Source organism: Nicotiana tomentosiformis, chromosome 12 (genome assembly GCF_000390325.3).
Source record: "Nicotiana tomentosiformis chromosome 12, ASM39032v3, whole genome shotgun sequence".
NCBI lineage: Eukaryota > Viridiplantae > Streptophyta > Magnoliopsida > Solanales > Solanaceae > Nicotiana > Nicotiana tomentosiformis.
Genome location: NC_090823.1, coordinates 38,475,982 through 38,496,476, shown reverse-complemented (window position 1 = coordinate 38,496,476; position 20,495 = coordinate 38,475,982). Strand labels below are relative to the sequence as shown.

Here is a 20,495-nt window from a genome sequence, read left to right as displayed (position 1 = left end):
AAATTATTCTTGGCTCGGTCGCTTAGGAATTCTCGAAAATGCCCATTATTGAATAGTCGGGCTACTTCCTCCCTCAACTGTCGGCAATCCTCCGTTCGTGAGTGCCATGATATTTGCACATCTGGCTAGGATACCTTTGGGTTGGATCGGATTGTAGAGGCCGAGGCCATTTGGTATCTTTGATGCGCCCGATAGCTGATACAATGGCGGCAGCATCGACATTAAAGTTGTATTCCGATAGCCTCGGTGCTTCTTTAGGCCCGATGGACCTATCGAAGCTGTTTTCGCTCATGAGTCCCCGGTTGCTCTGACCTCGGTCACTTCTCCTTTCGTTTCTCATGGAGTTCTTCCCGGACCCACTGCTTCTTTGGTCTCCATTACATGGCTGATACCGATCCCTGTTTAGTCTCGGTTCACGATCGATGTCTCTTTTGACTCTGTCGATGGTTCTAATGGGATAAATAGACCCGGAAGGGCCCCCGAGCTGATCATCTTCCACTCTGATCTTCGATTGATATCGGTTATACACGTCGGCCCAAGTAACGGCCGGATATTCTATCAGGTTTTGTTTCAACTGCTATGAAGCCACCTAGCTTCGAACATTGAGCCCTTGGGTGCAAGCTTGAACAACCCAATCATCAGTGACCGATGACAGATCTATTCGTTCCATTTGAAACTGGGACACGAACTCTTTGAGCATCTCGTTATCCTTCTGTTTTACTTTAAAAATGTCTGATTTCCTGGTCTCGACCTTGATGGCCCCGGCATGTGCTTTCATGAAAGAATCAACAAGCATAGTAGATGAATCAATAGAATTAGGAGGTAAATTATGATACCATATCATATCCCCTTTTGACAGGGTCTCTCCGAACTTATTCAATAGGACAAACTCGATCTCATCGTCCTCCAAGTCGTTCCTTTTGATGGCACATGTATAAGAGGTTATATGCTCATTTGGGTCGGTTGTTCCATTATACTTAGGTATCTCGGGCATGCAGAATTTCTTGGGGATAGGCTTCGGAGCCGCGCTCGGAGGAAAAGGTTTTTGCACGAACTTCTTAGAATCCAGGCCTTTCAATATCGGTGGTGCTCCCGTGATTTGGTCTACTTTGGAATTGTAGGTTTTTACTTTTTTGTCATTAACTTCGATTTTCTTCTCCCCCGATTCTACTCGTTTTGTCAGTTCTTTGAGCATTTTTATTATCTCGGGGTTAGTCCCTGATTCGTTCTTATTCGATCTCTCTGCGACCGGTTCATCCCTGCGGGTAACTTCCCGGGGAGGATCGGGCTCATGTCGAAGATCACCCTTAAACTGATCTCGTCTCCACCAACGTTTTGTGTGTTTTGAGCCGCCGACTGGACTCCACCACAGACGCTATTTTCAGGGTCGGTAGGCGGGTTTGTGTTAATAGCCACATGTGAGTTAGCGTCAATTGGGTCTGCGACCGGAATTTCGATGGGACCAGCGGGCGGGATCTCGTTACCTGGCGCTATGTTGTTATTTTCACTGTGGTGACCGGACTCATTGTCAACATATAGGGGCGCTGATTGAGAGTTTGCCATTTTTGTGTTTTAACCTGAATCAGAGACACTTCAAAGAGCAAGTGTAAAGTAGTATATGTTATGGAGATTTGTATCAAATAACCACTATTATCCTTAGCCCAACGATGGGCGCCAAATTGTTTACCCTCAAAATCGGATGACAATTAAATTTGTACGTAATTTTAAGGATACATGATCTAGCTTGATACAAAATGATAAATCAGATTGAAATTGAAATAAACAATGGAAAAGTAAATGCAAACCACACAAGTTAAACAGTCTTAGCCTTAGAAGGTTAGTCGCCCTTGAGCCAAAAGTGCTTTTATTGATATCAGAACAGAATGACAAGAGAACAATAAGAACTAAAAATAACAATATATTATTTTGGGATGCGAGTTACAGTGCCCTGAATGAATTATCAGACCCCTTTTATATAGTAGATGAGTCCTACTTTAGGTACAATTCTATAAAAGGTAAAAAATCTCTTGATTTACTAATTGCCGGTTCCTTATTGATACGTGCCGAGATTCCCGCTGCAATATCCGACCCGTTACGGATATTTCGGTCTTCTGTTAGTTATGTCAACAATGTCTCTCTGAGTTCGTTCGAGGCTAAGGTCGACACCGGACTCACCGCTAGTCGAAGGCAGGCGTTCCGACCTCGGATCCTAGCTCGGTGGGACTCGAGGTCGATCTTCATTCCTTGGCTGCCACGTTCCAAACCTAATCTACTAAGTCGCAGCCGAGCTCGATTTCGACCGTATACAATAATACCATATATATACTTATTTCATGTATATATTTTATTATCTACTATTATTACATTAAAACATAATATATACATACAATGGCTAAAGGATTCAGTATACTATGTATATTAATATACTAAAATACTATTGTAATTTATAAACTATTTTATACGATCATTATACTGTGTAAAAATTTATGTTGACATACAATTAAAAATAAAACTTTATACCAATAGTATATATAATTATACCATTTATATATACATAATGTACAATTCGATATTGTTTGGCAAAAACTTGCACAGTCGTGTTAATCTGCAACAAGTAAAATACATAAAGTTTTTCAAAAATAAATGTAAGGTATGTTTTCCAAAATGAAATAGAGCCCATTAATCTATATCTATATATATATATATATATATATATATATATATATATATATATATATATATATCGTTCCCTTTTTTATCCTTTTGAAATAAAATTTACATTAGACAAAATAGTTATTTTATTATTTTCCTAATATTTAAAACTTTGCTTATTAAAATTTTCCTTATTTGATATACTATACAAATCAAACAATTTGTATCTAAGCTGTTTGACTAGCATACGGTACCTATTTGACTAGCATACGGTACCTACATCCTCCGAAAATGGAATACAGTTCAAATAATTTCGTCAATCAATGTAATGAAGTTCTAGCCTTCTGATTTTTGCCATCTACTTTAAAGGTTAATAAGTGCTTTGAGTAATAAACATTCGTTCTGTTTCAATGTATTTCACACGGTATATTTATGACCACTAAATTCATGGATTAAGACCATAAGATTCAAAAATTTTCTTTATTTACTTTGTGCCCAATCAAATTAAGATAGTATGTAAGTATTAACAGTGCACACGTAGGTGGCATGTGTGTTCATATGCGGATATAAGATTGATTTTGTTACTAGAACAATCAAAAAAGAAAATAAAGATTGACTATATCTATCTATCTATAATATACTATATTAAAATCATAAATAACCTAACTGAAATGTCGTTCATCTTTTTTACCTTTTAAAATAAAGATTACATTAAAAAAAATATTATTCTTATTATTTTCCTAATGTTTAGCACTTTAAAATTAATTAAACATTTGCTTATTAAAGTTTTCCTTATTTTAATTACTACATAGGAAATCTTGATATTTAGGATATCAAAATCATTTAAATTTTATCTTATATAAATCAAACAATTTGTATATAATTTTCCCCACTTTTTGTAGGTACTAGGAACGTGCATATCATAATTTTATAAAGCATTTCAAAGTTTCAGTCAATGTACACTTTTCTCTTAATTAAATATTTAAACTATTGTATGTATATCAATTTATATAATTATTTTTTTAAAAACATATACGTATGTCATTCAAGTGTAATCTATTTTTTGACTACAATATCTTCCATGTTAATTTTCCTAATATTTAGAGTTTTTAAATCAATTAGAATTTTATTTATTGCATTTGTTTTGTATAATATTTGTCAACTACACTCAATAATTATTTTAACCTGCTAACATCATACACAAGATAAATAAAAATATATTTTAAATAATTAAAAAACAACATGACTTAATAATATTTTTCTATTAACGATTAAAACTCGAAGCAATGAGGATGAAATAGTATAAGTTAAAATATTTTAAAATGAATTATCATTAATTATTTTTATTTCCTTTTGAAAACATTCCAATAAATAGTGGCTCTCTATATTTTTCTATATGTTAATTTAGTTTTTGTAAATTATTAACTCGATATTAATTATTTTAAAAATTTACATTAATTACCATTATCAAAAGAACTGTAGGAGCTATAGGGCAACCTCTTCATTCCTAAAGCTAAGATCACAAGATTCAGATTTTTAATTTATATTATTTGACAAATCATCGTACTATTTTTTGTTTTTACTTGTTTGGTTTGGTATTTGACAATAATTTTATAAGATATTATTATAAACTCTAAGAACTTTCATTGGGCAAATATTTCATCATTTATTTAGCTAGCTAAGTGAGAACAATATTCATATTATTAGAAACTTATATAGTTTATTTTTGTTTTATAATTCAAACACATTGTTTAATAATTATCTGACTTTTCAAAAATTATTTACTTATTGATATGGAAAACTCGCGCAAAGCACGTACTCTAAGACTAGTCTTATATATGCACGTAGCAATAGAAAACACATTAATCTCTTCGTTATTATTCGGCACTAATTTAGGAAGTGTGTTGCTTAAATTGAATGCTTTGGATTTTTTAAAAACATGATTCTCGGTCTATATTTATAGCTTCCTACTAAGAATATATTTATTTAGCTGCCTATCTGTTGAAAAGTTTCTTAAATATTGTCTACTTATATTTTCCCCTGGAAAAACCTTTAGTTAATTCCTACAGGCATGGCGACTACTGTGCCTTAGATTATTGGCAAAAAGGATGTATCTACCATATATTCCAAACACAAGGGGGCGGAAGTGCTGTTTTCCAAAACTAAAGGGATCTAAGTAATACTAACAACGAAGGAACTTTATTGCGGAAACGATCTGGCCGACCGGAACTTGAAGTTTAAAAAATTTGAAGTTGGTAAACATTGTGTGTAAAGAGAGAGAGAGAGGCAAATCCAAATCCTAATCCAAATCCAAATGCGATGATGGGAAGCGAGTCAAATCCTACATGGGTTGGAAGGAAACCAATGAGAAGACTTGGTGGAATGTCTGATGCTCTTTCTATTGCTTCTGAACTCGGCTTCTCTCTTCAGACACCTCCCAATTCCCAGGTCCACACTTTTTTCTTTTTTAAAAATTATTTCTTGTACTGCTGATTTTTGTAGCAATTCACATTTGAGATTTAAAAATTATTCCCGTTGTTTAGGAGGAGATCCAAAATTTATCCACAACCACTGGTGAAAATGGTGATGATTTGATAAGGGTCTTGAAGGAACTCACTGCTGTTCAAAGGAAAATTGCTGATTTACAAGTCGAACTTCAAGGTCGAAAGGTGACATTCTTCAGATTCTAAAGAATTTCATCCTTTTTAAATTACCCAACACGATGTTCTGCTAGTGAATGTGGTGTGAATTTATATCACTTCGACTTTTTACTTGACCCTAATATTGCATTTGCATATGCCCTATCCATTTCAGCAGGGCATGGTTACTTAACAGTTCAAAATAATTTGAAAATTTTACAACTTACACACCTAAATTATTCGATATTGTTCTCTATCTAGCTTTGGTAATTGAAAAATGTACTCTTTTAGATGATATCATGAACTAACGTAGTACTGTGCTACAACTTTAGGAGGACAAAAATGTTGCTCATCTCACACATGTCAGTGAAATGGAAAAGAAGATTGAAACATTGCAAAGGATTACTACTATTTTGAAGGACGTTATTCAGAATAAGGTAATTGGCTTAATCTGCGTTTTAACTTCTATTTTCGGTGTAGTTTTACATTTGGTGATATTCAAATTTCATCGTGATCTTCTCTGTCCACCTTTCTGAAACTAAACAAAATTCCCTCCTGTCAAATGATTGATGTTCTTCCATTCGTCAATGCTTTCGTGTTTTCCAGCGGAGGGACCATCACATGCAGCATGTGCACTTTCTGGACATAATTATTTAGGACCATCAGAATAAACACATTAAGACACAGAAAAAAACAACAAGAATTTCGAGATATGAATATGTTTGTTCAAGTGGTTGTTGATTTGTATAGGTTTTGTTCGCTGAATGAATTAAAGATCTATTCATGCAAGGATAATATGAAATAAAGAACTTTGTTTCTGCAATATCTAGTACAGACGGTGAAAAGGAAGAATGATGTTGGTTTCTCTATGCGTGTGTGATGCATTTGCTGGTTTCTTCGAGTACAGCTGCATGGTCTTTTTGTTTGTGGACAGCTGTATTCATGAAAGTATTATGGATGTGCTTCTTTGTGCACTCTTGTATTCTTGCATGCAGGAGTCAGTGGTAGTGAGTGGAAAAGAAAGAAAGAGGGAGTGGAGTCGTGCAATGTGTAGGAGTTATTGATCAGTCAGTAGCTCTACTGAATGCTGCTTGTAATGTGAAAACCTTCAATATTTAAGACGGAGAACATTTTATTGAAACGTTACTTATCAAAAACAAAAAAGGAACATTTTATTGAAATGCAGTGGAAGAAAGTAAGGCCTGCCCTGAGATGAGACCAGAAAATTTTATCAAGAATTCTTGCATTAGCTTGCAGTTGTTCTAGCAAAGAGCATTGGCAACTTTATTTGGTCTTAGTGAAGCAAATTTCATCCAATAGCAGAATTACATAATTTATTTATTTATTTTGTCATTATGATTTCTTTCCATATTTGTTTCATTTTGCTGTTGTGTTTGCATAAAAATCTTCTGTGGATTTTGTAGGACCGCATAATAGCTCGCCTTCAACAACCATATTCGTTGGATTGTATTCCTGTTGAAGCTGAATATCAGGTTTGTTACTTGCCAACTGTAATCAGCTTATCTTCCTGGAATACCTAGACCTCTAGAGATAGATGCTTGACCAAAGATATAATGACTACTGAAGAGCTTATCATTATCGCAAATACCGTTTTTGTTGAAGATTGGGAAAAATCAACATCGTTTTGTGGAAGAACTTTTATAGATTACAATTTTATTAGATTCATTGTGTTTGAATAGCATAATATTGTTGAATAGAATTCAACGTTTAAACGAAGGCCCAAGGCTTCACAACAAGTTCCAATCGTCTTCGGAATGGAGTGGAAGTTCTGTGTTCTCAAGGACGGACAAGCAAATACGGACTTGAACCAACAAAGTCGCAACATAAACAAAGAAACAAAGCTTTAAGGCAATTAGCACGGAAATAATGACGCAAAGCTCAAAAACTAGCTAAACACAAGTAGGGACAATTTACTTAGTGTTAATTAGGTAGGAAAATTTTAAAAAATTGAAACGGAGTGGAAAATCCCAAATTCGAACCCAAAAACACTGTCAAAACCTGTAGTTTCTGGTGCAAGAAAACTGATGGTGCGACCGCTATTGCAGTCCTGGAGTCACAATCGCGCCCTTGCGGAACGCTGTTAAAACCTGTAGTTTCTGGTGCAAGAAAACTGATGGTGCGACCGCTATCGCGGTCCTGGAGTCGCAATCGCTGCCCTTGTGGCCTGAAAAACCTTCGCGGTCGCGATGCACAAGTGGATTTCTGCCTTCCGCGGAAGCAGCTTGAAGCCGGCGATCGAGGACCTTCAACTGGGTTCAGGTGCTCTTCAAGGCTTAACAAACTAGCTTCAGCTTTCTCCCAAAATTTGATTCAAATCCCAACCAAATTGATTCCAAACACTCTCCACTTCAGATACAATTCTAACAAGTATATAGAACAACTTTCAATCACACCCAATCGTTTTCAAAAACTATTTTTCAGATTTTGATTTTCAAACTCAAGCCCAAAGTTCAACAATGTTCTTCAATTGAATTTCCAATTCTCAGATCTCATTTGATTGATTTGCAACAACAATTGATTCACATATTTTCTCCAAAAAAATCTCAACAGTAATTAACAACCAAAACTCGAATTCATCCACAGAAATCAAACTCCAACCAAGCAAGAACTTTCTATTTTGGGTAATTTTCGGATTTTTTCTCTGATTTTATAATAAAAAACAATCAACAAGAAATTGTTTAACCTATCTCTGATGCCAAGATTATCACTATCACAAACAAGAAAAAGGATTTGAAAATAACAAGGAATTAAAAGGATAGAAGTTAGATACAAAATTGAAAGGGAACTAGTAATTATTTGATTAATCAACACGTAATCACCCAAAGATACAATCTATTAGCACCTAAACTATTAGGATACTCAGTATATTGGAGCTCTTTTCAATCCGAGAGCAAAGTCTCAAAGCAATTAAGAAACTCACTAACAAAGTACTCACTAAAGTAACCACTAATTACTCACTACATAGTACATACTCACTAGAGAAGCTAGAATCTCCATTATCATGTTCATCAAAAGCTAAAGAATGAAACTAGGTATTGGGCTAATTATACTAAGCCTATTTATTACATAGCTTGCCCAAAATAACCCTTCAAAAGGCTTAAAACGTCATTAGCTAAATGCTGAAAATGAGCCTCCAGTTGGTCATCGCGATCCGCGATCGTTATATTCAGTCGACTCAGGCTCTTCTACAATCGCTGTGACTGCTAGTTCCAATCCTTCTTCCTTGATTGCTCCATGAGCTCCGCGACAGCAATAACAGTCTCCCAGCTCTCCTCTGTGATTGTGTAATGCCTCAGCTACAGTTCCTGCAACCTTCAAGTGCTGTCCAAGGGCTTCTTCTTCAGCTCCAAGCTCCAAGTTAGGTCCTTTCTTCCATTGTTGCAATGTGTAACATGTTGTGGACCTCATTTACAAAGGGTTTGTTGAAGCTTCCATCTTCAAGATCATCATTCCAAACACTTGTAGCTCCGTAGCTTGGCTATGAGTGAATGGTCGTGAGGGTGTGGCTATGGGCAATTGGTCACAGAGTGACCACTTAAGACAATTGCCCAATCAAAGCTCTTCCTTTTTTTTTTTTTTTCCATAAGTGCATTATTCTTGTCCCTTTGTGGTGCTCATTCTAGCGGCATTGCTCTTAGTTCTGATGACCGTTCCATCTGACCATGCATGTCCCTGGTGTCTGTTCCCCATTACCGTGCCTCTGGCGCACTAAAAAAAAGTAGAAGAACAACAACAATTGATGACACACACACACGCGCATATCTGTGGAGCTCTTCAGAAGAGCTACTGCTTAGTCCTTGTCTTGTGGCCCTTTGAAACTTGAACACCCAGTGAGAAAAACTAAGATAAGAAAAGAGATGTTTTGCTAACACGAGGATAATGGAATACAAGACTCACCTATTTATAGTTGTAGAACGGAATCTACATCTTATATTTAGTCGATGAGCGACTAACTAGATACCAATTATAACAACACTTCACTTTTAACGCACCCTACTTTACAATATTTACCTTGTGAAAGAACTCAGATGCTTCTATATTCAGTCTTTAGCTTTTTCAACTGTTCATTTAATCATTCAGCCTTTAACAAGCCAATAGATATAGATGCCTAATGCTATTGAATTGTGCAGAAACAATTTTCAGAATTGCTGATGAGGGCTGCTAATGATTATGGTGCTTTAACGGCCTCTGTAACAGATTTTCAATGGAGTCAGAATTTTAAAGAACCGCCAACAGTTTGGGGGGTATGCTTTTCCTTTCTCCTGCCGATTAACTCGTTCTTCATATGTTGTAAATATAAAACTAATTTGTTATGATTGTTTTGAGTGTTGAAGCATCATTCATAATGCTGTACTAAAGTAATGTGTTTTGTGTGGAAGCTATTATTTTATTTTGCATGTGGGGATTCCTGAATTAGTAAGGGTAAATGGAACCATCACATTAGCATATATCTCTCCTGGTGACAGTTGTCAGGTGCTTGGTGGTGCTCATTTTTTTATTCCTATTTGTTTGATGCAAGGAAATATTAATTTTCATTTTGTGGATGGGCATGTCACTGTAGTTTGCATACACTTTGATGGAAAGAAAATTGTGAATCCCTATAAGATGGAAAGAATAAAATGAAGTGGTGTAGTTATTGGGGGCTATAACTGACAAATATGCACGGAGATGGATGATGCAACTAGATGTTAGAGCGTTTGAATCCGTACAGAAGCAGTACATGTTTGTATGTGCGCTCAGGTAAGACTGATGCTAGAAGTTTTAACCAAAAAAGTTTTAAAGGAACTAGGAATCCATGAAATCACTAGTGCAGTGTTGCATTCTTTTTTTATTGCGTAACTGGTGAGTTAAACCCTCAAAATACACATGGGATTATTCCTTTTCGAGACCCTGAATTAGCTTTACTCTGTGAAATGCTTGGATCTGTTGCATGAAACATGCAGGAGAACTTTATAAATTCACATATATGGATAGGAAAAATAAGATCAAATATTTTAAACAAGATACCAAGTTGCATTGGATTCTCAAGTTTGATGTTTTAATTAATGTAGGAAATGCTTCGTCCAATTCCTGTTGCTTTAGCTTCTAGCACCCGATTCTTTGAAGCCATGTCTGCGATGAGAGAGTCAATTGCAACACTGCATGCTTTGAGAGTTGGTCATTCTTCTTCCTTGTCTACAACACCAAGCAACGAGCCTTCACAAAGAACACTTGGAGATACTGATTGTGTGACTCCTCCCCCATGGAGATCAGAGTCAAGCTTTGATGATTTAGCCGTTGGAAGCCTGAGAAGGCAAGAAAGTGAGCCACAAGAAGGTAGTGAAATTGCAAAAGGTGATGGTATGGGCCACAGGAGATTGTCATGGCCTCCTTCAGTTAAGAACATCTCATAATGGTATCAATACTTGGGCTGCTGTGTATTTGTTATCCCCCGTTCCCATGGATTTATCATTTTGATCATCTTTGTATTCATTTAGGTGATTGTATTTTCGGTGTCTGATGGGTGTTTTTTTCTTCTTATTCTTTTTCACCAGTTCCATGAATACGGGGCGTGATATTTGTTTGGTTTTACTCTTGAACTGAAGCCATTTCAAACAGTGTTCAAAATGAAAAGATGTTTTTTCATAGAAATATTCATTCTCCAGTTACACATCTTCGTTTCAATAACACGTAAAATCTAGTCTATGTAAATAAGTAATCTTTGGTTCCTCTCCAGATGGAATGATTAGGTACAAGAGTATCCAAATTTTCTTTCCTCCCATGCTGCTATTTATTTAATTACTTTTTTTTTTTGGGTTTTGAACAAACGGTTTCAGAATATATGGCTACATCGTGAAGGACCGAGTCCACCTAGCGGAGGTAGGATTACAGTCAAGGGGATCAAAAAAAGAAAAAAATTAAAAGGATTGTAGCTAGTGGGAATAGAACCATGAACCCCCTTGACCACTAAGCTATGCTTTTGAGCTGTCAAGGAGATTCAAAACATAATATATAGAGGTAAAAAAATAGATTTTGCCTTACATATACAGTGAAATGGGGGTTCGGGTGAACACCCTTCCGCCCCCTAAATCCGCCCCTGCTAACTACAATAAATGGTAACGTGAAAATCCATTGTCAGTACCCTTATAAATTACCGTTTAAGTTAAATCCAGATTGTTGTTCAAATAGGTAAGGTAGGCGAGAAAATGTGACAATAGGCAGACGCTTAGCTGACTAACTTACCAAAGCATATAATTGATGAGGTGGGCAAGAAAAGAGTGAGAATAGGTAGACTCTTAACTTGATAATCACTCTAATGTAAACTCTATTTTATGAATGTAGAGTGTTTTCGAGCATGAGCTATGATTTCTACCGCGAAAGGTTGCAACAAAGCAAGTACAGTATGCCCAACAAATGTACTCAAGTCGGTCAACTCTTCGTTTTCTTTCTTTCTCTTGCTCTCTCCGCTGTGGAGATGACAAAAGCAGGGCAGCCTTTTACCCTCTGTAAAATCTTAAGATGAATAGCCGCGGATCGTGTGGTGAGTATCATCACCCAATTGCATGAGTCGAAGGGGGAAGGATAGAGTTGGCAAGTTCTTCATCTAACTTAACAGGAAGTGGGGGCATTTGCTTCAGTATGTATGACGACTCATTCAACCTGCAAATTTGGTACATCTTAGGTTAACGGCTGCTTCCATACTTAAGTTAACAATGCAGTTAAACAGCCACAAGTAAAAGAATAATGAACAAAGCTAAATATTAGTATCACAAGTAACGCAAAGCTCTCAAGTGACCCAGAAAATAAGGATTTCTGGCTCACTCGATGATCATGTTCGAATTTCTAGTAGTGCTTGCCTTTTATCCCAAATAAAAAATGATGTATTGCAAAGAATATTTGCACTATCAGTGTAACCTGTTGTAGTATGTAACTTGTCTTAATATTTTCCTGCACTGAAAACAAACTAGGGGGACAAGAGGCAAAAAATAATATCCTACAAATGGGACAGTAGGTACATTCCATGAGAATCAAAATGATCACAAGAATGAGGGTAATGGGGAGCAGTTACTAACCTAGTGGATGGACTTTACATACTGCAGAAAAAATATAGAAGATGTAAAGGAGCAGGCATACTCAAGAGACTTCAGACGTACTTTTGTAAAATCATGAAGATGTTATCTCGAGCTTGACACAAAAGTCGAGTATTCTCGTGTATCTGCAAGAAAGAAGTGGAGCATATAAGTGTAGAGTTATCGTCGTTTAATGAGAGGGCCTATTATGGAGAGGCCCCAATATATCAGATATCAGGTGTTTACAAGAAAAAAGTTAAAATTATATCAGATAAGCTGCATACTTACTTGATGTGTTACAAGATTCGCGGAAATCTGTTGAAAGATCCGAGCATTTTGATGAATAAGCTGCGTGGTGACACTGACTGTGGCTGCAATGAACAAATTCTACTTTTCAGAATAAAAGAAGTTGGAATTAGATGAGAAGAACATTATAAGATGCTTTAACTTGAGATATCAGGTGTACTTGTCCCCAAAACTTGTAGACCTCAACATCTTAGTTCTTACATATGCTATACGATTCAGCCAAGTTCACGCTTCAAACAATGAGTTGCAACATTAGCCCAGTGAGAAGCTGTTGTTTGAATCTCAACTCTGAGGAGTTGAATTAATATCGACGTTATTATATATTGGACGCGAAAGTTTGTTATTCTAATCGTGAGTTGATCATTATAGTACTAAACTCAGATATAATTGGTATTCTTTACATGTCCAATAGATTGTGCGCGCTTTGCTTCTCATATTTCGCTTAAAATCACATTGACCATGTCGCTATTTTGCGCTTTTCACTTTTGAAAACAATCAGAATAGTGTCCAGATTGCCAACATAGAACTATCATTTAATTAATGCATCTCAAATTCTTAATCAATCAATAACTCCATCCTATGCTAGTTGGGGACCTCAAATCTTTATACTTCATAGATTTAAGTTTCATCAAAGTTTTCATCACTTCTCATATGGAGGATTTATTTATTTATTTTTAAAATATTGAGTTAACATTGACAAAGAACTTAAAATGTAAGAATGTAGTTTCAAGTGTTTTTTATGATGAACACCAACAAGACATAATTCAGATATCTAAATTTCATGCTAAAGAAAAAGAGCAATTTTAATCTACTAACTATTCTTGAGAAGAAGTGAAACTGACCATGATATGAGGTGAAACTGTCACTCTTATTTGAAACCACTCCTTGAGCATATGGAACATAACCAGGCTGGATTACTACAGGGGACGACGCTGCAGTAGGATCAGTCAATTTTTCCTGAGAAAAGAATGTAACACATTTCCTTGAGCCTCTGGAGGTATACATCAAAGTAAGCCAAATAGAAATGACCTAAAACACCAGTGATGAATTCCGATAGCCTCATTACAAACAACTTTCCAAAAGCATGCAAGAGGGAAAGATCAAGATAAAACATGCTCTTCATAATTTCTATGAATTTTTTGTTAAGCGACAATCGAGGTGCTAGTATTGTAGAGAAAGTAGTTGAACTTTTACTGGGATTAAACTCTACAATTTTAGACTGATTAGGACGGCATAATGTGCAGCTTCGAGAGCTGCCAAATAAATCACGAGGTAACAGCTACTTTAGTTTGAGAGATCTGTGACCATTCCTTTCGTTAAGCAATGTCTGACTATGATATTTAGGTTTCCAGACTCTATAAGCAGATGAATTTTTTTAGTCATTTCTGTTTGATCTATGCTTGGATCTTACATCACATTCACAGAAATATATTAGCAACTTAACATTATAAATAGTCCCCCTCCTCAATGGGAAGAGAAAATTCTAGGGTCAAATCATGTCATCATCTAAATAAAGAGAGTTAATAAAAGAGACAAAAATTTTGAGGTAGCCACAAATAATGCAAGGTTCACTTTTGCAGGAAGCTCTGAGTCCTTCAAAATCCTTGCACTCATATTATCCAAGTACAAAGTCGGGGGTAGGTTAATGATGTTAGTTAGGTTAAGGGGTAGCAAACGCGAGAGTCGGGTCGAATATGGGCGGGTCGAATTCGACCCGATCTATATTTAATACGGGTAGAAAATGAGTTAACAAGCGGATAATATGGATATCTTTTTGAATATGATTACTTTCGGGAGAATTCCTAGTCTCCCAAGCTTGAGGAACCCCCAATTTGAGTCTTGACAAATGTAAAAGTTAAACCCATTAGTTATCCATTGGTTATACATTTTCTAAGTGGATAATATGGTTGTTATCCATATTTGACCCATTTTCAAAAAGTTCATTATCCAACCCGTTTTTTAGTGGATAATATGGATGGATAACTGTTTTTTTTATCCATTTTGCTACAATTAGCTGGAAGTTGATAGGAGATACTATCTGGTGTTTTATTGTTAACACAGGTAGACAAGATTGGTCTGTGAATAACCATTCTTTAGAGGATCATAAGAACCAGCTAATGCTGAAAGTCTTACAAACATTGGTCTGTTAAGAAAAGGCACTATGGGCTTAACTCAATCCCATAAGCAAGATCATGATGTGAGAATTGCCCAAAATCATATAAGGAGACAACACCTCATTCCCAATCAATATGGGACATTCTAACACCCCTCCGTCCCCTCTCCAGAAGCATGCCCAGGATTGGACATTTGGAATATGAACAATATTATGGTGATCCAACATAAGAGTAAACAAAGAATAAGGATAGGTTTGGCTCTAATACAATGTTAAGAAAATTGATATAATGCGTAACTCAACCCAAAAAAGAGATCATGAGGTGAGAATTATTCAAAACCATATAAGGAGACAACAGTCTATTCCCTCAACCAACGTGCAGCATTCTAACATATTGTTCATTACGGGTTTTAGTAAAACTAGGAAACAAAGTAGAAGACGGTGAAAGAGAGGAAGATAATCACACAACTTATGTTCTGTTGCTTAGGGAGTTCTCTCGACTACTCTCATCAAACCAAGAGCATGAGGATTAAGATAATTGTTCAGAAAGACACTTCTTGAGGGTTTACATGTTAGAAATCATACTAGCGATGACGTGTTTGCCAATCAAGAAAATGTGTCCAACACATGTTGCACACTGTTAGATTTACTACAGGTCAAGAAGCTACAACTGGAAGCTGTAGGAGAAACAATATGTCACTGGAGATAAATTTCTTGGAGGAACTTCTATGACTGGGAGATACATAAAGTAGCTCTTCAGAAATATCTCAAAAGCCAGATTAGTCTGAAACTAAGTTGCTCCGACACGGCAGTTTAGGTGCCGTACCCGTGTCGACACGACACTAGTATGAGTGTGGGTATGGGATCCGTACCGGATTTGGTCAAAATGACCGTGACGGATGGAAAAATTCGAGACGGGATACAATTTGATTCCCGAAATCAGAACCAAAACTAGGGCGAATTTGAAGAAAATAGCATACCTTATCCAGGAAATCAATTCTTTACTTATCTATAACTTGAGAATAAAAAAGAAATCCACACTTTACAAGCTATACATAAGTATTCCACCAAATTCCTCATAATTTAGGTATACTTTTATTTTTTTTGAATTATTTTTAGTCGGATCCCCCACCCGTATCCGTACTAGGATCCGTATCCCCGAATCTTAGAATTTACATCTCGAAGGATCCGACCTCTAGATCCGCACCCGTGTCGGACACCCGCACCCGTATCCGAGCAACTTAGGTCTGAAAAGCAGAAGAGAATGGAACCTTCTTCGTTGGATCACGCTATAATTTGCTGGTCATAACGGGAAGATATGGTCAGTGGGCTCGGAGAATCTTGTGGAAGAACATTGTACCTTTAAAAGTGATGTGTTCATGCCTTAATCAATAGAAACTTCAAAAGAATGGAATTACAACCTTCAGAAGATGTGAGAAAGCAGAGGAGCACCCGGATCTCTAGTTCCTACATTGCTGATCATTTGTTAACTTACATACACTGACCGTTACGCTGTCAATGTACTTTAACCTGTTGTAGCAGGTTACCTACCTTATTTCCCTAGTTGCTAATCCCATTTATTAAGGATGTTGTTTTTCAAGTGACCTTATATTGTACCTTTTACACTATCAGTATATAGAAGTTGAATTCTTTGCAAATTAGGAGCATGTTTACAAACTTATTTGCAGCGATATGGGGAATGCCGACCAACCTAAAGGAGGACAGAGGCAGGATCCAGAAGATAGAAAAGCGACTTAAAGTTCCATCTAATTCATACCACCATGCGTTACACAGACAGTTTGGAAGGAAATGAACTCAAGATGTTTAGAAGGGAATGCAGTACCACTTCATTGTTTAATACTAAAGATTTAAATTATTTTGACCTATTATTGGACTTCACAGACTCCTTATTCTCATGGTGCTGTTTCGTAAATAAAATGAGCTCAAAGAGATAGGGAAATCAATATCAACACAAGAGATAAACACAAGTGTTTACCTTTCTATCTTTATTTTTCTTCAATAGATTTGCGTCATCTTTCCTTCTCTTGCTGTTTTCCTTTTTCTACAGGGATAGTAACACAGTCAGTACAACAACACTATAACAAGAGGAAAACTTGCTCCAAAAAAATTGAAAATTATACGTATACAATATAATAGCTACTATGTTAACTCAATTTCTTCTTAACCATATAACTACAACTATAAGGATTCTAAATGATGCAAAAAAGAGTTTTAAAAAAGAAGGAATAGCAAATGAAATTCTTAAGTGGCCAGACCCGGGAAGAAAGAGAAAGAACATGGTAAAGGATGAGAAGTAAAGAGAACCAATATGAACATCAAAGACAAATGCATGGTAACAACAAAACTTGAGGAACAGATCTAATGCCTGCTAATATGCAGAAAACAATGCGTGTAACTGTGTTGTGGTGAAGAATTTCAATGCTTTTAGTACTAGCTATGGCTTATCTGGGGCTTAGGTGTAGTTGATTGTTAGATGTATGCTTGTCTATATTTTGTTTTCAAAGTAATAAATTCAGGCTTTTTTTACTTTTTCTGGTTATATTTTTGTTTAAGTATCAAGTTCAGGGAGAGTTTTTAGCTACAAAATGCAGCAGCTAGGAGCACTTACTGTGGTCCATTTGCATCGTAATGCCACATCACGAACAGTCTTGTTCTTCAGCGAAATTGCAATTTTTGCATAACGGGATATGCTTGTCTCGGAGGCATATCTGCAGTTATTTTTAAGAGTTATTTCCCAGGTTCAATAGTTGTCCTAGATATGGAGCTTCAGTAAATACAAATGAACTCTAGACCCTTGAGAAAAGTAGCTTAAAGAGATAAACCTCTACTAGAAATAAGAGATCAACACGTTTGACAAGATAAACGAAGGAAGTAAAGAAACATCAGCCTAAAATTTATCCGTTATCCTTTTTAAAAAAATAAAATAAAAAATTCATTTCTAATACTAGAAGTTAGCAGAGTCTAAAACTAGGTTCAGATCATATCATAAACCGAATAGCAATAGTTAGAAATGCTGATGACAGAACTATTCAAATTCTTTTCCTCACTTCAAGACCTCTATTTCGTAAGTAAGAGAACTTGTGTTCATAATCTTTAGTGACACTCTCAAATGTTGTTCCTCATATCATGTCTCGCACTTCCTATCTCAGTAAGATAACTTTAGCCTGCGTTCCTAGCTTTAGTTGCCTTAAGGCTTGTCTCTCTTTCAGAACCTTGGTACTCTTAAGCTGGCTTTTTGTCTGAGGTTTTCGGACAAGACTACTACTGAAAAGATGTGGCTCCACCATTGGTCCAAAATCACTTAAAACTTCATATGGGGAGGGCAGTGTTTTCAGGTACTTGTTTGAGATTATCACAGAAGAAACCAAGTGAACCAGAGAACACTAGTCATTAGACCATATATGCCTAAAGTCCTCAGTTTCAATCAAACGAAAAACGACAATAATGTTACAACTTTGTTAAATATACTGTTAAAGCACCTTCTCACATGGTTAACTAATTCTAACTGCTGAAAGAAGTAAAATAGGGAGCATATAAAGTAGAAACAAAAGAAAAAGGAATGATATCCAATATCATAAAGGAATTCTTGCCATAAGAAGGAAAGAGCTAACACCACCTTAATCAAACTAAAAATTAAAAAAATCATATATTTGCACAACAGCAACTAGGCTCGATTTATGTTAGTCCACACAGATTAATTCAAGCCAGTGAGGATCGGCTAAATGAATCCTCACAGATTGTATATTTGTACCTAGCAAATATAACATGCAAAAATTGACTTATTCATCATTATACCAATCACAAAGCTTAACAATTAACCACAACAACAAGCAAGTAATTTACAGGCGCCAACCCCACAAAGAGAAACAACAAGTTATCAATCAAATCAAGACTTAAAAGATTTACTCACTTTACCAAACCTTCCTCCAAGATAGCTTGTTCTTCTGGAGTCCAATCCATTGAAACCTGATTTTGTTGAAAACTTGTAGGTGAAGAAGAAGAAGAAGTATCTCTTCCCCCTATCGAATTATTCCCGCTACATGAATTTATCCCTTCTTTAATATTCATACCAGATGAACTTGCCATATTTCACATACCAAAAAAGGAAAGTTTAAAACAGAGAGCTCTGTTGTTTCTGTATTCTTGGGCATAAAGCTATATTATATACACAAAAATGTGCCAAGACTGATTGTCTTGTTCTTTGGCCACAGCTTGGAAACTCAGAATAAATCAAAATAAAGAAGTAAAAGAAAAGGCCAGTAAGGAGAGTTCAAGGTTTTGAAGATGGAGTTGAGATTCTTTAACAGATGCATGGGCATCAATAATGAGAAAAAAAAAAATCAAGTTGTAGAGTTGGAAGAAAGGTAAAGATTGAGAGAAAAAGGAGGGAATCTATGAAGGATCGCACGTAGTTATGACAAAAAGGTTGGTTGCTACAACTGAAAAGAAAACAATACAACTGCTATAATGTAATTTTAAGTTTGTTTTTATGTGAATTTAAAATTGATGGAAGAAAAGGAAAGGGTTGTTATGGGAGGTACCTTTTTATTTTTTAACATATGCTTATAAATAGATTTATGTTAAAAATAATATGTATATATTTAATAGGCTTGAAGAAATGATAGAGAGTAAATACCAATATGAGATAAGAATATAACTTAAGAACCGCGAAAACAGTTTCTTGCAGAAATGCAGGGTAAGACTGTCAACGACAGACCCTTCTGGTCTTGTCCTTCCAGGACCTTGCGCATAACGAGAACTTAGTGCAACTAACAGTCTTTTTTTAATATGACTTAAGAACCAAACATAGTTGAACTTACGAGTTAAATTGTAATAATATATCGTGCTTGTGTTAATTTTGTGTACGTGACTGCTAATAATGGTGATTTGAACCTGCAAATCTCATGACCTTTTTCTTTATCAAGAATGTAAAAATTCTTTTTATAATTGATGATGGTGTGATTTGAACTAAGAATTTTTTTCATATTTTGATATCATGTTGAATTATATGATTATACTTTCTTTAAAAACTTTATACTATTAAAGAAAGAATATATCTAATTATTTATATTGTGTGTTTTATAACATGCGTGGGGGTTGGCATTGTCAGTATTGAGAAAAAAAGATTTTCCTAAAGGAAAGAAAGGAAGTGCGAGCTGACGCACTGACAGCTTCTCACTCACTTCCCTTTCCAAAAGGCATTTAAAGACAAAGCTCCTCCTTTTGCCTTTAACTTTGGGAATGAAAGCTTTAGACAAAGAGAAACAAAAGAAAAGGAATTTTGTTAAATATGTAAAACGAATTTGTGCTCGACTCTTTGATTACTAAATGAAGCAATGGCTTAAGAATAAGTATTGTCTCTTCACTATAGAAAATAAGAAATTCTTCATTCTCTTTCGCATTACGTTGATATTTTGCTTTTCTCTTTTTGGATTGTTATTTGAAAATAATTTATTCTTTCACAGAAAAAGAAGTTGTAATAGGGGGTCATACTTTTCTGAATAATGAAAATGACCATATGGAATTTACTTCTATGCTAGCTCTTCCTTAAAAATGTGGAACGAGTAAATTATAAGTAATAATACCCCAAAAATATCTATTTATGCATAACTAGGTGCGTGAAGGACTTATCTGATCTCAATAATCGAAATAAAACCAACAACATCTAAAGTAAATACTGTGAGACAACCTAAA

At 35.7% G+C, this 20,495-nt stretch overlaps 2 protein-coding genes across 3 annotated transcripts; one reads left to right on the top strand and one right to left on the bottom strand.

Moving 5' to 3' along the window:
* The first annotated feature begins 4,880 nt into the window (after positions 1 to 4,880).
* On the top strand, positions 4,881 to 10,943 carry LOC104119132 (AUGMIN subunit 2). The gene is made up of 6 exons (XM_009630556.4): positions 4,881 to 5,100; positions 5,196 to 5,321; positions 5,624 to 5,728; positions 6,716 to 6,784; positions 9,443 to 9,556; positions 10,364 to 10,943. The coding sequence occupies exons 1-6, from the start codon at positions 4,972 to 4,974 to the stop codon at positions 10,703 to 10,705; spliced, it is 885 nt and encodes a 294-aa protein (XP_009628851.1). The 5' UTR covers positions 4,881 to 4,971; the 3' UTR covers positions 10,706 to 10,943.
* A 627-nt stretch (positions 10,944 to 11,570) lies between these two features.
* LOC104119131 (uncharacterized) lies at positions 11,571 to 19,238 on the bottom strand. Of its 2 annotated transcripts, none has more exons than XM_009630554.4 (7): positions 18,712 to 19,238; positions 17,410 to 17,509; positions 16,777 to 16,842; positions 13,510 to 13,624; positions 12,650 to 12,732; positions 12,446 to 12,507; positions 11,571 to 11,951 (listed from the first exon to the last, which is right to left on the bottom strand). In XM_009630554.4, the coding sequence occupies exons 1-7, from the start codon at positions 18,885 to 18,887 to the stop codon at positions 11,843 to 11,845; spliced, it is 711 nt and encodes a 236-aa protein (XP_009628849.1). In that variant the 5' UTR covers positions 18,888 to 19,238; the 3' UTR covers positions 11,571 to 11,842. The 2 variants fall into 2 exon arrangements, with proteins under 2 accessions (XP_009628849.1, XP_009628850.1); XM_009630555.4 differs by having other exon boundaries at positions 11,811 to 11,951; positions 12,426 to 12,507; positions 18,712 to 19,073.
* Between the last annotated feature and the right edge of the window lie 1,257 nt (positions 19,239 to 20,495).

Coding starts and splice junctions, on each gene's coding strand:
- LOC104119132 (XM_009630556.4), top strand. CDS start 4,972: ATGATGGGAAGCGAGTCAAATCCTACATGGGTTGGAAGGAAACCAATG. Junction 5,101..5,195: donor AGACACCTCCCAATTCCCAG/GTCCACACTTTT, acceptor CCCGTTGTTTAG/GAGGAGATCCAAAATTTATC. Junction 5,322..5,623: donor TCGAACTTCAAGGTCGAAAG/GTGACATTCTTC, acceptor CTACAACTTTAG/GAGGACAAAAATGTTGCTCA.
- LOC104119131 (XM_009630554.4), bottom strand. CDS start 18,887: ATGGCAAGTTCATCTGGTATGAATATTAAAGAAGGGATAAATTCATGT. Junction 12,733..13,509: donor CAGTTTCACCTCATATCATG/GTCAGTTTCACT, acceptor TGTTCATTGCAG/CCACAGTCAGTGTCACCACG. Junction 12,508..12,649: donor CGAATCTTGTAACACATCAA/GTAAGTATGCAG, acceptor TCTTTCTTGCAG/ATACACGAGAATACTCGACT.